General features: G+C 42.1%; 1 protein-coding gene across 1 annotated transcript in view; it reads right to left on the bottom strand.

Annotated features, from left to right (window-relative positions):
- The window catches only part of eloal (elongin A, like), an 88,003-nt gene that overhangs the window by 21,033 nt on the left and 49,272 nt on the right, over positions 1 to 17,698 (bottom strand). Inside the window, exons 4-7 of the mRNA XM_070884172.1 lie at positions 16,376 to 17,342; positions 8,472 to 8,577; positions 6,618 to 6,773; positions 5,948 to 6,045 (exon numbers count right to left, since the gene is read on the bottom strand). Of these exons, the coding sequence (XP_070740273.1) occupies positions 5,948 to 6,045; positions 6,618 to 6,773; positions 8,472 to 8,577; positions 16,376 to 17,342 (1,327 nt within the window). The remainder of the gene's footprint in view (positions 1 to 5,947; positions 6,046 to 6,617; positions 6,774 to 8,471; positions 8,578 to 16,375; positions 17,343 to 17,698) is intronic.

The following is a 17,698-nucleotide window of genomic DNA, read 5'->3' on the forward strand; positions in this document are numbered from 1 at the left end:
GGCTTGGGCAGATAAGTAGCAAGTAACATTCACGCCACCCAAGTGCCAGGCAATGACCATCTCCAACAAGCGAGAGTCTAACCACTGTCCCTTAACATTCAATGACATTATCATCACCATCAATATCCTGGGGGACACCATTTACCAGAAACTGGACCAGCCACATAAATACTGTGGCTACAAGAGCAGGTCAGAGGCTGGGTATTCTGTACCGAGTGTCGCATCTCCTGACTCCCGAAAGTCTTTCCACCATCTACAAGGCACAAGTCAGGAGTGTGATGGAATACTCTCCACTTGCCTGGATGTGTGCAGCTCCAACACTCAAAAAGCTCGAAACCATCCAGAACAAAGCAGCATGCTTGATTGGCACCCCATCCACCACCTTAAACATTCACTCCCTCCATCACCAACAAGGGCAGCAGGCACATGGGAACACCACCACCTCCACGTTCCCTTCCAAGTCATACACCATCCTGACTTGGAAATATATCATTGTCGCTGGGTCAAAATCCTGGAACTCCCTCCCTAACAGCACTGTGGGAGCACCTTCACCGCATGGACTACAGTGGTTCAAGACAGCGGCTCACCACCACCTTCTCAAGGGCAATTAGAAATGGGCGATAAATACTGGGCTTGCCAGCGATGCCCACATCCCATATCGAATTTTTTAAAAAGAGGATCTCTGTCCTCTTCCAATTCTGGCCCGTTATGCCCCCCGATTTTAACATCGCTCCATTTTGGCAGCTATGCCTTCAGCTGCCTCGGCCTTAAGCTTTGGAATTTCCTCCCTTAACCTCTCCACCTCTCTCCCCCTCCTTTAAGATGCTCCTTAATACCTACCTCTTTGACCAAGTTTTTGGTCATCTGATATTTCTGTGGCTCAGTGTCAAATTATTTTTGATACTGCTCCTGTGAAGTGTCTTGGGATGCTTTACTAAATTAAAAAGGTGCTATATAAATGGAAGTTGTTGTTCTTTGAAGTAGTAACAGAAAGAGTAGACAAGGGCAATCTATTAGATGCAATATATTTGGATTTTCAAGAGACCGTCAATAAGGTTAACTCATGACTGAGGTCGCAGTATATAGAATCAGGGGACAAGTAACAGAATGGATAGCAAGATGGCTACAAAGCAGAAAACAGAGTAGGGGTTAAGGGTAGTTACACAGACTGCCAAAAAGTGGTGTTCCACAGGGATCGGTGATAGGGTCACTGGGGTTCACAATTTACATTAAATGATTTGGATTCGGGAATCAAAGTACAATTTTTGAAGTTGTGGACAAAACCACATTTGGGTGTGTGTGTGTGTGTGTGGGGGGGGGGGGGTGGAGAAGGGGAAGTAATCAATACTGAGGAAAAATGCAACAAAATACAAGACAACATTAATAAACTTACAGAATGGGCATGTAGCTGGCAAATTAATTTCAAAATAGTTACATTGTGAGCTGGTGCATTTTGGTAGGAGGAATAAGGAAGGCACATACTGCTTGGAATACAAGAGTCTGAATGGGGTAGAAGAGCAGAGGGATCTAGTATTAGTCACACAAATCACTATTAGTAGAGACACAGGTTAATAAGGCCATAAAAAGGTAAACCAAGAACTGGAGTGCATTTCTCGAGGGATAGAATTGAAAAGCAGAGAAGTAATGTTAAATATATAAGTTCGACTACACTTGGAGCACCGCGAACAGTTCTGGTCTCCATATTATAAAAAGGATATATAGAGGCACTGGAGAAGATGCAAAAGAGAGTCACAAGATGATATCAGAACTGAGAGGATATACTTATCACAAAAAGCTGAACAAGCTGGGCTCTTTTCTCTGCAAAAAGAGAAGGCTGAGGGGTGATCTGATAGAGGCCTTCAAGATGATGAAAGGGTTTGATAGGGTAGATATAGAGCAAATGTTTCCACTTATATTTATGACCTCTAGTTTTAGATTCCCCTATAAGATAGTCACTAATAAATCCAATAGGGAATTCAGAAGAAACGTCTTTACCCAGAGAGTGGCAAGAATGTTAAACACGCACCACAGGAAGTAGTTGAGGCAAACAGCACAGATGCATTTAAAGGGAATCTAGATACACACGAGCGAGAAAGGAATAGAACAACATACTGATAGGGTTAGGTGAAGAGGGATGGGAAGAGGCTCGTGAGCAATGTAAACACCAGCATAGACCAGTTTGGCTGAATGGCCTGTTTCAGTGCTGGGTAGACCTGTATTTCTATGTATGGTAATGGATAATATAACTCAAACCACATCTGGTAAGTGAGAAACCCTCCAGTAAACATTGCAAAAATGTTGATGTTAATCTTATGAAAAACAATTTGCACCAAGAGTTATTGAATCACAGATTTTGCAACAGCCACGATGCTTGTTGCTTCATTATCGGCCTCTAAAAACTGTGACGCAAGTTGGAGTCAGCCAGGAAACACGCCTTGCTTTCCTATAGCACTCCATTCAACAACAGAGCTGAAAACACATGTCATTCCATAGAGGAAAGAGATTAAGTTACAGCAACCAGAACACTCAAATTCATGATATTTTTGAAATTAAAGGCCAGAATTTTCTTTGCCTGGGTGGTTCCGGTGTGGGCGGTGTCTGTGCGGTAGGTCGCGACCCCGCTGCTGGCTCCATCCCGCTGTTGAAAATGAACTTACCTTAATGGGGCCTATTAAGCCGCCCCGCGTATTACCCAGCCCAATGAGATAGAGCGGGTCTGGTGACGTCATTCATGATGCATTTTCAGCCGGGATCTTTAAAAGGGACCATGGCCACTTTAGAATTGATGTTTAATCTAACATAGTGCTGTCAGTGCACTACAGCATTGGAGTGCTGCAATCACTGAATGACGGCACAGAGGCAGAGGGCTGCACCCAGGTTATACTTATGGAGGGATTCACAGCACGCACACAAGGGTAGCCACTTGGGTGTTTTAGTCAATGTTTATATAAAGTTTGTTAATGTGGTGTCAAACATCTTTATTTTCAACACTTGGATAGATTTGTGTGCACCTTTGGCAGTGGCTCAGTGTCTTGCAGTGTATGGTGAGACACAGCGGTACCCTCGCAACGGTGATGAATGTAAAAGAAATGGCTTGGTCATTACAGGGAAACTTTATGGTGTTGGTGTGGGGTGGTGCCAACCTGGTGCATCATGTGGCAGCCAGGGTGTACAGTGTCAAGTTAACTAAATTTGGCCATGATGAGGCCATCGCTGGCCTCCTGGGCAGCAATATGCTCGGCTGCTGATGCCGTGTGTCCTGAGAGCATCAGTTGATTGCTGAGAAGGTTGGTGCTGTTGGTGTGTCTGGTGCTGCTGATGTTGGGGCTTATCATGATTCGATTCTGAGGACCAAGGTGAGAGAATATAAACAGCATCCATGTTGATGGAATAGATGGCAGGTGAAGTACGGATGACAGAAGCAATCGGTTAATGGTGAGAGAGTTCTTCCAATGATGTGACACTGATGGAGAATTTGCTGGAAAGACTTGCAGCCTGCAGAATCTGTGCTGGAAATGGACTGAGCAACATCTTCTGCCTGAGCAAAGTGATTATCTGTCAGGTGGGAGCTTTTACTGTACATTTGATGTTGTCAAGTAATCACCTGGAGCAATGGCCACTGAATTCCCGCCTCAGCTTGACAGATGTGGTTCCCAAGCTGCGTAAATCCTGTGGCCATTTAAAAAATGTAAAAAAAAGTGAAAAAAGACTCTTTCGTGCCTGAAAACTACCTGATAATGATTTCAATTAGGTCACCTGCCACTGCCGGTCAGGTCAGCTCTGCAATGATAAAACGTGCCTGGGGGACAGGTGTGGGTGGGCAGGGTGACAGCGGGTTCTCAACCCGCTCCCAAAAACAACAACTTTCCCACCTGACCCGCCACAATCACACCCGCTACCACCCCAGAAAATTCCGGCCCAAGTGTCGAGAGGAACTGTCTCAGTTACTCGAGCACGCAGCTATCCAACTTCAGACCAATTCATATAAATAGGTGCATATGCTTAAATCTAATGTGCTATTTAAATAAAAATACAAGGGACCTTCATTTTCAAATGCTGCACAGATGATACCCTTTTGTACAACAGTGCATCTTTGTGTCATAATACTTTGTTCCTCAGTCCCACTAAGTTTACAGAAAAGTATGAAAGTAGTGAGCTTGTTATGAGTCGACATGCAAGTTATTCACAGTTATTTATTTATTAAGGATGAGCATGTAAATATTTGATCTAATACTCAAAGCAAACAGGAAAATTTAAGGACATGGCATCATTATGGCTTCTGAAACAGGATTCACAGTAGTGGAAGTGCAAGTACATACCTTATAGTACATATGCTTAGTCTACATATTCGGCATTAGTAACATTAAAGCAAATACTGTAATGATCTAGGGTAGTGAAAAAAGGAAGTTTTTTTGTCTAGTTTTGACTTGGTGTCTATCCTTTCAAATCCGGACAATATTTAAGGAGCTCGATAGCCAGTTACAATCAAAATCTTGTGCCAAGCTTAACTCAATACCAAGATTCATTCAAAAAGCTTGAAAGAGGAGTCAAGCTACTTTCAAACACAAACGGTGTGATTTGTTAGTTTGTGTGTGATAGCATGTTACCCTGTATTTCTGAATGTAGTTATCCAAAATGCAGAAAATTCCAGTAAATGTTTCCATGGATATTTAAGGATCTGTAGTTTTTCAAATCGCTTATTCAGTTTCGTGGAGGAGCTCGATAGGATTTGTATTCTAAATATGTATCACTTAAATATTTGCTTGTTCATCCTTTGTAAAGTAAATTTGCTTATTTTAAACTTAAAACACTGTCTTATGTAGTGATATTGCTCATCAAAGACAGCTTATATAGATATCATGGATAGGTGTGTGTGCTTGCATCTGTAAAATATGAAGGCTAAACAATAATCTAAACAAAGGTAGAAAAAAAAACCAAAACATTAAAATAAACTTCAAGTTTTATTAAAAGCTTCTGAATATAAAAATATTGCTTTCCTGATCGATTATAGAACATATACCAAAATGTGGTCATTATCAAAGCACAGACCTACCTAAAAAAGGACAACCTATTTAGTTGCCTAATCACCTTAAACAAGTGAGATTTAAAAATTCAGGCATTGAACAAGAGCCATTCTTAAAAGGGATACAATTCTGAAGTGTTGGGAAAACTTACTCTTTTAGCTAATTAACTGATAGGACGCAATTCAGATTAAAATGGGTGACCAGATTAAAATAGTATTCCAAAAACGGCAGAGAGTTATTATGATGCCCAATGAGCAGCATTGTTTACATCGACTCAAATGATAAATAAAGGAGTCAAGGACTGCAACAACTTTGACAACTAGAGTTAAAATAAGGACAAAATACCTTGGTGACTAAAGCAAATATGAAACTGAAATTCAAGATATAGAAGCAAAATAAATGTAAACACAGTCAATGGTCCACAACTTTAAGAGCAGTTGGAAATTTAAACCAACAAATCAAACATTAGTCATCATTTAAGCATAAGCTTTTCACTTTATTTTTCTGGACTTCAGTTGTGCAAGAGGCAAAACAATTTGAATGAAAATGAAGACGCAACCAAAAATATGGGAGCCAGGAACTACATTCTTGACTAAAGTTAAACTACAACGAAAGTTTGTGAGCAAAGGACTAGACTAAAATTAGGACAAAATTTTTTCTGAAGACTAAAACTCAAGCTCCAGAGATGAAACAAAAATTAAAATTATATCTAGGACTAAAGTAATACTACTGCAACAGTTGTTCTTAAGGCAAACACGGTACAGAATGGCTGGGAGTTTTAAACTAATTATACTTCACTACGTACACCCCAGATATTTTGCCATCATGAACTAGAAAGGTAGTCCAAGAACATACTTTGAAATAGTGCTAGTCAGTTGCTATTTACTGGTCAATATGAACGTGGGTCTTACGAGTTTCCTCACCGGGTTGCATTCCTCAATTCGATAGAGCTGTTCTGAAGTACATCGTTCAAGCACTGGCTCAATAATCTCAAATGGCACACCACCTACTTCATGAATAGCTTGAGAGATGAGGGAAAAAGAGGAAGAATTAAAATTGAGATTATCAACATTTTGTCCACATAAGCGCACTTGACTGTAAAGATTACCTGTAACTGCTTGAGTTACAAAAATAAAGTTTGGACACATTTTAATCATTCCTTCTGCTTTAGTAAAGTTACAATTTTTGGAATATGTAAAAAAGAGCATTTAGTTCCATAAAAGGTCAATAGTCCACAAAACAAAAAAAGTTTTAAATATTTTCATAAACATGCAATTAACATTTTACTGATGTGTAATAGAGGAATGCTGGGTTGCATGCTTTTCTATTCGAGATTCAGCTTAAGGGTCCTTCAGGATGATCCGCAGGCAATTATAGAGCAGCACCGTCCAAAAGCTAGAAAGAAGTGATCATCTGTTTTCTCGATTGATTCGTGCACATACAATACAGGGAAGAAAAGATACAAAATGTTTGTGAAAAGACCCATTATGATAAAGTGCCATATTGTTTGTACCATTTCTATTTTTATTTCTCCTCTGGCATCTATTTTTTTTTTTTAAAAAGAAATGGAAAATTGTGTTCCTAATTCCTTACAGTCAATGTTGTTCTGGAGGACTCGAATGCACTGTTCATACAGAGACATCATCTTCACAATGTTTGTTGTTTTAGAGCCAGAGTACACCTGCATTTTACAGTTTAATCTCCGACCAGTAAACTCCACCGTGCTATCAGAAATGTTGGCTATTGCTGCTGGTATAAAGAGAAGGAGAAAGACAATTTTCAATTTCAGATACAAGAAAATTACATTTAATTAACTAAACTTCAGTAATTAGGAACAGGAATGGGCCATTCAGCCCCTAGAGCCGGTTCCACCATTCAATTAGATTTGTAGCTGATCTGTACCCCATCTCCATTTACCTACCCCTGTTCCAGTCATTGATACTCTTGCCCAACAAAAGTCTATTGATCTTAATCTTGAAGTTTTCACTTGATCTAACATTTGGGGGAATAACTTCCAGATTTCCACTCCCCTTTGTGTGACTCTCTGAGCAGCACATACTTGCTCGAGTGCTCTGTCACTCTTTCCCTGATGATAGGTTTGTAATTTGTTGGTTTCTTCCTCCCTCCTTTCTTAAATAAATGGAAATAGAATTCCCATATCTAGGGAGCTTTGGCAAATTTTGACTCAACACATCTGCAATTTCCACACCCGTTTCTTTTTAGCACCCTATGATGCAAACCATCAGGTCCTGGAGATTTGTCTCCAGTCCCATTACTTTCTCACATATTAAATGTAATTCATTCTTCCCCTTAGCAGATAATTCACAATAAATGACCAGTTTCAACTGGACAGTTAGCCCCTGCAGTCTCAGTGCCTAATTGGCACAGGCCAGTGACATACTTGTAGATGACCTACATAATTAAAACACTGCAGGTTGAAGAGTTTTACTTTTCACCTACTTATTGCACATAACTTTTTAAATATTAGTAGTTACATTATCCTTACTTACTGCCTGAGATGGCTAGTCAGTTAACATTATACTTTTTAAACATTTATGCTCAAACAATTTATAGCTGGCTTCTCCAATTTCTTTCTCAGAACCAATTCTTAACTGCAATGACTATTATCTTCAAAACCTTTGTACATTAACCTGACAAAAGTATCCAGCAGGATCATTTAAAATGCATATAAAATATCAAAAGTAAATGAGTGAGTTTTTGATCTCAAAGAAAGACAGACTTGCATTTATATAGCACCTTTCATGACCACTAGATGTCTCAAAGCGTTTTACAGGAAATGAAGTACTTTTTTTTGGAGTGTAGTCAGTGTTGTAATGTGGGAAACATGGCAGGCAATTTGCACACAGCAAGCTCCCACAAACAGCAATGTGATAATGACCAGATAAATCTGTTTTTGTTATATGGATTGAGGGATAAATATTGGCCAGAACATCGGGGATAACTCCCCTGTTCTTCTTCAAAATAGTGGCATACGTCCACCCGAGAGCAGACTGGATCTCGTTTTACATCTCATCCGAAAGACGGCACCTCCGACAGTGCAGCACTCCCTCAGCACGGCACTGGAGTGTCAGCCTAGATTTGTGTGCTCAAGTCCCTGGGGTGGGACTTAAACCCACAAACTTCTGACTCAGAGGCGAGTGTGCTACCCACTGAGCCACAGCTGACACTCAAATATATTGTTATGGGAAGGTTCAGAGTGGCGGACAATTGCCTCGCTGTGGGGAGAGGTAAAGGTACAATGCTTAGTCCAGCAACACTGGGTTGTTCTGCACATTCAGATAACAAGCTATGGGTATTGGTGGAAGATACTCTCCAGCCTAGTCATTTAAGCTAGATAACGTAGATACTGGAGAGATTCCCATGAATGTAAAATAAAAGTTACAGCAAAGGGAAAAATACCTAGTAAAATGTACATGATTCACTTACATTTCTTGACTGGTGATGTGGGTGGACTATCAGAAGGCACATCAGTAACATCTGGTAGAAATTTAGGCAATGGGATATCTAACAAATTATTAATATCAATTTTCACCTGTAGAAACACACAAGAAGCTGAGTAAAATTGGATTTCTCTTATCAAAACAATAATAAAACTTCTGATACGAACAAAGTTATTTGAATAAAGAGTGCACCAAACATTGTATATCGTTTCCCCACCCACCATTATATAAAAACTGGCATCATGCACTTCAATGAATGGAGAGAGGAAGTTGCACATTCAACTCAGTTACACTGTTGTTCTGTGACAAGTGACTGAATGGAAAGCTGGTGAACATTTTGCTATCCAGCATCCAAATTACCCAAGCCTGAAGTGCATATGGAATCCTAGAAATTATAGCACGCAGGCAGACCAAATCAGCCCATTGTCTGGTGCTAGTTCTGTTGCAAACTTCAATCCCATTTCCCTAACCTGTCCTTTTATTTCTTCCATTTCAAATGCTTATCCAATTCCCTTTTAAATTAGATTATAGGGCTCAATTTTCCCCAATTATCTGTGCCGTGCACCGTTTTTTTTTCCGTGTTAATAAAAATCTCTAAGTTTCTGCGCCAGCGTAATTCAGTTAGGTATGATTTTTTTACGTTATGAATTTTTTGCGTCAAAGGGGGACGTAACCTGATGTCTGCGCCAGTTTTTCACATTTAAGCAAGTTTGGCCAACTTACATTTTTCCTAGAACAGCATGTGACCTCTCAGAAAAAGCAGCGCACATTACAAAATCGGCGCAGAAAGACGCCATTGTTTTCAAAGTTTTGGAGGGAGTCATGAAGGCAAAGAATATGCATAATAAATCTTAATTGTTTCAAAGTCAAAAGGGAGAAAATGGAAGTCTAATGCAATTCTTTAATTTTTTTCAAAGTACTACCCCACCACCGAATGTCTCCTCACCGGGCTCGAGGGTTGGAGTGTTGGCCGGCAGAATCGTTCCCTCGCCCGGACATGGGCTCAGCTTCAAAAGAAGCCCGAAGGGGGCGGGGGGGGGGGCAGGGTGGAAGCTGAACTGAACTGCTAGCCACTCATGTAAGGGATGAGAACCCTTAGGCTATACAGCAGCTTCAAAAGAAGCCCAGGGGTGGGGGGGGGGGGGGGGGTGAGGTAATGGAAGCTGAGCCTGTGTCCAAGTCAAAAAGGAGAAAATGGAAGTCTAATGCAATTCTTTTCAAAGTACCACTCCCCTGCTGGACGAGGGAGCAATTCTGCCGGCCGATGCTCCAACCCTCGAGCCCGGTGAGGAAACGTTCGGTAGTGGGGTGGTCCTTTGAAAAGATCAAAGAGAATTGCATTAGACTTTGCCCCAAATGTCTTCATTGAATGCCTAGCTTCCTGTTATAAGCAAGCCTATTACGCTTGCGCAGACCAGGGTGTGGTCCATACCAGGACGTACACCTTGGAGAGAGAGAGAGAGAGAGAGAGAGGAAAGAAGGTGTGAGTGCTTTATCCTACTGTTTTGAGCTTGTTGCAAAGCTACAATTAAATTATGGGGGCAATATTGACAATGCCATACCTCGTGCAAGCCTGTTTTTTTAAAAAAAAGTTTTTTTTAAAAACAGATGATGTCATATAACAGATGATGTCATGATGGTGCTGCGGAGGAGAAGATTGATTAGGCAGCATCACCTGAGGAACCCCAGAGCACGTAGGAGGCCTTGCCCACATTGTGTGTATCGAGACAGGCATTCATACCTGCATCTGAGTGATGCAGACTGTGTGAGAAGGCTACGTTTCCACAAAGAAGTTGTAACCGAGATCTGAGAGTTAATAAAAGCAGACCTGCAATCTAGAAACATCAGGAGGCCTGCTTTGTCAGTTGAAGTAAAGGTTACAGCTGCACTTTGCTTCAATGCATCCAGATCATTCCAGGCCACAACTGGGTATGTGTGTGCCATTTTTCAACATGCAACACATATCTGCATTTGGCAGGTGACTGCTGCACTATATGCCCAGAGGAATGACTACATAAAGTTCCCCATGACCACCCAGGCAATGCGTGACAGGGCAGTGGGCTTCTCCAGAAATGCTGGTTTCCCAAAGGTAGAGGGCTGCATTGATTGTGCCCACATCGCCTTGCGAGCACCTTTGGAGGATTCAGAGATGTGGAGGAACAGAAAAGACTTCCACTCCGTGAACGTGCAGCTTGTCTGTGACATTATACATCACATCATGGCAATTGATGCAAGATACCCTGGGAGCACCCATGATGCTTTCATCCTAAGTGAGAACGCTTTATCTGCCATGTTTCAGCAGCAGCCAGAAGGGCAGAGCTGGTTACTGGGAGACAAAGGCTATGGCCTTTCCACCTGGCTCATGATGCCCCTACAAGTAACCCGGATGGAAGCTGACCGGGAATACAACATAATCGCACATTGCAACTTACAGCATCATAAAGAGGACCATTGGCATCTTGAAACAGCATTTCAGATGCCTGGACCATTCCGGAGTCTACATGCAATACTCCCCTGAGATTGTCAGTCAGTTCACTGTTGTGTGCTGCATGCTGCATAACTTAGTCATCGTGAGGCAGCAGCACCTGGTAGTGGAGGACCAACCTGAGGCAAGAGTGGCTGATGAGGAGGAAGATGTAGATGAAGAGGAGGAGGAGGACAAGGAAGCCATGCAACTACCTGAATCCGGAGCAAGATGGTGAAAGAGGGAGGGCCATCGTGTCCCTTTAACAATTGCTGGAACCTTGTGCCAGCAGCTCATCCATGAACGCTTTGCTGCCTGAAGGATCAGCGACAACTATTCCAAATGGACCATGTTTACTGTTTGGACCTGTTCCATAATGTTGTGTTGTGTTAATGGAACAAATAATGGAAATGATTCTTTTTCAATTCAAAAATGTATTAATAATGGAACAAATAATGTAAATGATTCAGTTATAATTTAAAATATATTTTATTCAAAAGTTTAACACTTGTTTGTACTTTACTTAACTTTAATAAAAATATTCTTGTATCAAACTTTGGAAGTATTCAGTTAAGATCACTTAAAAACTTTATCATTTACAAATATTTAAACTTGTAAATTTAAAATCACTTACAAAAAACTTTTAATTTGAGAACAGTTACAATAGTTACAACAGCAGCAATCTCTCCTCCACCTTATTTTAAGACTGCCCGCTGCGCTTGGTCTTGGTGACTCCACGCCTGCCCACAGGCAGTGGCGCAGCATTTCTTGGGTTGGTACCAAGCTTATTCTTTCGAGCATCTCGGGTAATGCGCACTTCTTGATGGGAGGGCGTGGGCAGGCGGTAATGTGGAAGGCCCGGCTTGGGCCTCTTCAGAGGTTGGTCTGGGGATTGGAGTCAGAGTGGCAGTTGATTCCGTCAATGGCCTCGGGGTCTGGGCATGTTCCCTTATTGCAGCAGCTCCTCGCGACATTCCCTACCTCATGTGCCCCGACAGTGTCTCAATTACTTGCAACATTCCCTCCCTTAATGTTCACCGACAGTGTATCAGCTACCTGAGACAATCCTTCCCTCATGTGCCCAGACAGTGTTCCCATTTCTTGTGAGAGAGTTGTTACTTCTCCCGACAGTTCTGATACCTCATCACCCACCACGCTGATGGTGTCCAGGAGTGATCGCGTAAGGTCAATGATCTCCGCACTCATTGCCATCATCTGAACCACATCTGTTAGATCCTGCGCCTCAGGAGAGCACTGTCGAGCTCTCCTTCCCCTCCTCACCCTGGGCATGGCTCGCTGCATCCCACTGGGACCCGCAGCATCGGACGGTGGGGCCCTGGGTGTACCTTGCTGCACCCCATTGGAACCCGCAGCTTCAGACTGTGAGAAACCGCAGTGTTCCAACACTCGTATCACTCACCAAAGGGGCTGGCACCTCAATGGGCTACACCAGCACCTCCTCCAGAGTGAGTACAACAGTGGGGGCTTCATCCTCCCCCTCACCCCCATGCTCTTGGTCTGGAAGATGTCCTCCTCTTCAGGCTCGTCGGCGTCGGAGTCTTCTTCTGCTTCGGCTTCGGCCTAGTCAGGGTTGGCCTCCAGTTTTGCAAAATATAACAGAACAGACAAAGAGTTAGCAGCAGAGGAGGGGGCAGGATGGCATGAGTCGGCTCACAGCGCAGGCAACAGGCTCATTTGAAGGACCACGATGAATGACAGCACACCGCATCAACTGAAGCTTAGCTGATGGAGACATCCCTATGAATCGAAGCATGGGTAGCCTGCGCAGTACTTAACATTTAGCAAAGCCAGACTGTGGAATTTGCAGGACTTAGCCTCTCCCTCGAGTGTGGGCCCAGCTTGTGCAGTGGTGGCTGCTTTTCTCCAGGCAGGACCCATCAAAGCAGCGACCCTGTCTTCCACAGGTGTCAGTGGGTGCAGATTTGCCGGGCCTCCTCCTGTTCGAGTTCGCCCTCTTTTGTTGTGGGCCACCTTCCTCTGCAAAGATGAAAATATAACTTTTTAGAGAGGGTGTCTTTCTGCTGGGTGGGACATACAGATGCTCACATTTACAATTGTCATTCCAGTGAATAAATGAAAATATTACTTACGCTAACTGTTTGACCAAGGTCCTGCTACTTCTTTCTGTACTGGCCTCCAGACCTCGGGGTGGTCACCATTGCACAGTAATCTCGAGAAAGATGGTTCCAGCGTTTCTTCATTTCTTTGGGTGAAACTTTTATTTGACCTCTGCTGGTATCCAGCTCATGCCATCTGACTTGAATTACAGTAACCAGGGTCTCCACTTCGTTCTGCCAGAAATTCTTGGAGCTAGACTTTCCTGAGAGCCCCTCAATGCTTGATTGCCCGCCCAGAAAAATCGCTAACGTTTTGCAAGTAACGCTGGCAAAAATTTCCAGAATTAAGTTTTAAAAATGGATCTTGCACCAGCATTCTCGGCGGTTAAAGGGGAAACTAAGTGAAACGGCGGTTCTTAAATTTAAAAAGAAAAATTTACTCAGAGGCTGCGATTGGGCCTAGGGAGGGGGGGGAAAAACTTTAAAAAAAAATGTCACCAAAACAAAAAAGTTAAAAAAACATTCCCTAGACAGTTTTAAAGCTAATCGCCATTTTACAATTTAAAAAATAAATAAGGAACCTTTAACTTACCTTTCTTTGCAGAGTACTCACCTACCGCTCTGTTTAAGCAGCTTTCACAGGGCGGTTCCCTCGGCGATCTGGACAGGCTTCCGCTGAGGCCAAACTTCCGCCCTGGCGATTTTCTCGGCGCGATTTGCCCGCGGCAGGCGTTGAGATTTGGGCGGTACCATTCAAAAACTAAGGGGGAAACTTTCGCCGGGTGGTTTCTCTCCCAAAAACAGCTGTCCCGCCGAGAAAACCACCAAATAAATGCCGGAAATAAAAGGTGAAAATTTAGCCCTTGGTCTTGGAGCCGCGTTGCATATTGCAGCTCTGATACATCACTCAGAATTAAAGTTCTCACACACAATGGCTCTTTAAAAATGGCTGAGTGCAGACTGGGCGGTATACCAGACATGCTCGCACACAGCAGTCACATAGAAAATGGAAGTTTTTTCTTGCGCATGTGCAGACATTAGTCTTCACCCCCCCCCCCCCCCCGAAGCTAAAGGACAGGCTGCGCAGCACCAATTTCAAATATTAGAACGGGGAAACTTTCAAGTTTTTTTGTTGTAGTCGGGCGTAACTCTTGAAATACGCCAAAAAACGGCATTGGGGAAAATTGAGCCCATAGTCTATGCTTCAAAATACTTAATAAATCCCAGTATAGAAAAATTACAATACATTTCCTTTCCCACAAAAAAGGACCATCTCACATTTTTCTACACTGAATATATCTGCAATTTATTTTCCCACTCCACTAACCTTTCGACATTCTACTCACCACTTAGAATGCCCCTAATTTTGGATCAGTAAATTTCAATATCGCTCCTCTGTGCCTGTATCCAGATCATTTATACAAATGGTAGAACAAAAAAAGTCTTGGCACAGATTCCTGGGACACTATTGCCCACGACCAGTAATCCCAAACATTCACTTCTCCCTACTCTGCTGATTGTCTCTTCAATATTATCTCTTTAATATTGCTCTATTCACCTAGCTGCATTCCCTTTAATAACATTCCATAATTTACAACACATCCCTTACGTGGCACCTTATAAGATGACTTCTGTAGATTATGTGAAAAGACAAGTTTGAAGAGAGAAAATGGATGCCTTCCCCAAGTTCATGTCTCCTCTGGCTGGAGAGAGCTCAAGTTACAAAGGAAGCATGGCTTCACCAAACCAGAAAAGGCATTAATTGGAAAGCCATTAACCTAATCAAGGAATGGCACCAGCCCTCCAGACAGACACATGTATGAGGAGAAGCCAATCAGGAACGGCCCCGGAAACAATACCCAATCCTAAGGCGGAGAAGGAATGGCCTTAAGGCATATAAAAAGTCAAGCCAAAGATTGCTGGGTCTCTTCACCTTAGCACATGGCAAAGCAGGAACCTCCCTCCACAGCAGAAGGAAGGATGAACGCCATGTGCTTGTGCTTTTCCAGAGGGAAGTAACATATACCTTTTTTTATTGCAATATCGTTGTAATTAATTAGAGTCCGGAGGATACTAATAGACTGCTGTTGTGATCAATAGGCTATTTGCATGTGTGTGTGCTTAATAAACTTATTCCAAATTGTTTTAAAAGAATTTCTGTCAATTTAACACCAGAGATTTAGAAATCTTAGATTTGAATGCTGAATTATTTTGACTGAATCCCCACAGCTTTGAGCTCGACGGACAGTGATTCATGTGGAACTTTGACAAATGCTGCGCGAAAATCTAGGTGTAACACGTCATGGAGGTTACCACAGTCCACTTGGAATGTAACTTCAAAGAAGACAAGAAGGTCAGGTAGGATCTTCTCTTTCTGAATCCATGCCGTTTATTGTTATTACAGTACAGATAATCTGTAAGTTTATACCCGAATTGAAGTCAGACTAATCGGTCTATAGTTGTCTGTATCTGATTTGTCACCCTTTTGAATATGGGCACCACTTTGGCCTCTTTCCAGTCTACTGATATTTCCACAATGTCCAGTGACTTCCTCAAAAAGTCCTCAATACCTCCCAAATCAGGGTCCCGAGTCTCTCTCCGTACTCTGATAAATACCATCTATGCCTGGAAATGTAATGCTTGGGCCTTTTTACTTTGTGTAGGAGCCTATTTGCCACGGGCCATGTCTTGTACTTCAGAACCCTAACATATTGTTGATCTGAAGTTTCGGTTCCTTCCAAACAAGACTGCTTTCCCCCACCGTTTCAAACATTACTGACCTCTGTCTCTGCCTCTCACTCACTGATGCAGAAATTCTAATCCATGCCTTTATCAACTGAATGCCGATTTCTCTAATGTTCACCTAACTGAAATCCCTGATTCCATTCCATAAATTGTAATGAATTCAGATTGCTGCAGCCCATATCCTTACCTGTTCAAAGCCCACACTTCTACCATCTGGTTCTTGCCATGCTCCACTGCCTCCAAGGCCACACCCCATGCAAACTCTGATCTTTGTCAGCCTTAAACGTAAAACAAGAGCGCGGTACTTGAACGCAATACAAGTAACGTTGTGAAACGCTGATGGATATTTTGCTATCCAGCATCCCAAATACAAACAGAAAGCTTGCTAGGCCAGTTCACAACTGCACTTACCCTTTTCTCTTCTGATGCTGGTCTGCTCCTTGTGAGTCATCTTTAAGCTGTACAATTGGTGGGTGCTCCTTCAACCACCATACCTCTACCCTCTAGAGCTTCCTACTTAAACCCTTGCAACTTGCTTCCTTCCTGCTCCAACATCTACATCTGCTTGGATTCACAGTTTTTAAAAAAAAATCAAAAATGTACCTTTTTATTTGGTGTTCCATACCAAATGTCTTCCTCACGTTGCTCTCTTTTGTCAGCATTTCTCTTGATTCTGCTTTCCTTACTGCTGGATGAGCCAGATCCAACACTCTCCTTCTTTATAGGGGTGATCAATTTAGAGTGTGCGTGTTTTCCTGGAATAGATGAATGAATTCTTTCTTTGGTTTTTTTTGCTTTTCGTTTTGGTTCCTGATAGTTTAGATAGGCTTCAAAAGCCATAGCAGGTTTTTCAAACTCTTCTTCATTTTGAAATGTGGATACATCTTCTACTTTACAGCCTTTATCGCGGTCTTCAGTCATACGTGATATGTCCTGTGATTTGCCTGATCCAAAACTTCCCTTCTCCTTTTCAGACCATTTCTGCATCTTGCTAGATAATTTAGTACGTTTGGTTTCGTCCACAGATTTACTTTTATTCTTTTTACCATTTTCAGGAGTACCCTTCTCTGAATGAGACTTTTCCTGGCGTGTGTTGCAGGATGCAGCAGAGCTTTCCAGTGAAGACTGCTTCTCATGTTGGTCTGTAGTGGACTTTTTGATTTGATGGCCACCGGTAGACTTTTTATCTTTTCTACAAGAGTTATTTTGGTTCTTGTGTGGAGATTTTGTTTTTTCACATTTCTGAATCTCAAGAGACTGTTGAGTAGGGAGCGAATTGATTTTTGAACAACAATGGCTGTATTCTTTTCTTTCCTTCCGTGAAGGTTTGTATTCACTGGCCTCTAGCTGATCAGGAATGATCTTAGAAGGTCGTTGATGAGATATAACCTCATCTCTTTTATCTGGATATCCTTCCTCATTTAAGAGTTTTGCAGATTTATTCACATCAGTTTCATGCAAAGTCTCTTCATGACTAGAGAGCCCAGATGACTGGTTTGTATTTTCTTCTCTATCCTTCTTCCCAAGATGGCCATGGTCAATATTGCTCTCTCTTTCATTCTGGTCACTGCTATTGCTCAGAAAAAGAGACATTTCAATAAAACTAAGGACCAATTGAAGAGAAAAAACCTCAATAAATACTTGCATACAAAATAAATCTTAGCAGTCCTAACGTGCATGTACAATATACACAAAAATATCATACTAGCAAAATTAAGTCTTTGGATGCATAATTCACTGATTTCCCCAAACCTACTGATTATTCCTCTACCATTTCCAAGGTTACATGTCATTAATCATTTACTCTTGCACTGTGTAATGTTTACACATTTCATGATCAAGGCACAGCAAGAGGCTACAGACCAACATGTTTAAAAGGAAAACCTTTGGGACAGTTGGGCTGGAAAAAGGGCGCCAGCCTGAAGC

The sequence above is a fragment of the Pristiophorus japonicus genome, chromosome 7 (assembly GCF_044704955.1).
Source record: "Pristiophorus japonicus isolate sPriJap1 chromosome 7, sPriJap1.hap1, whole genome shotgun sequence".
In the NCBI taxonomy this organism is placed as follows: Eukaryota; Metazoa; Chordata; class Chondrichthyes; family Pristiophoridae; genus Pristiophorus; species Pristiophorus japonicus.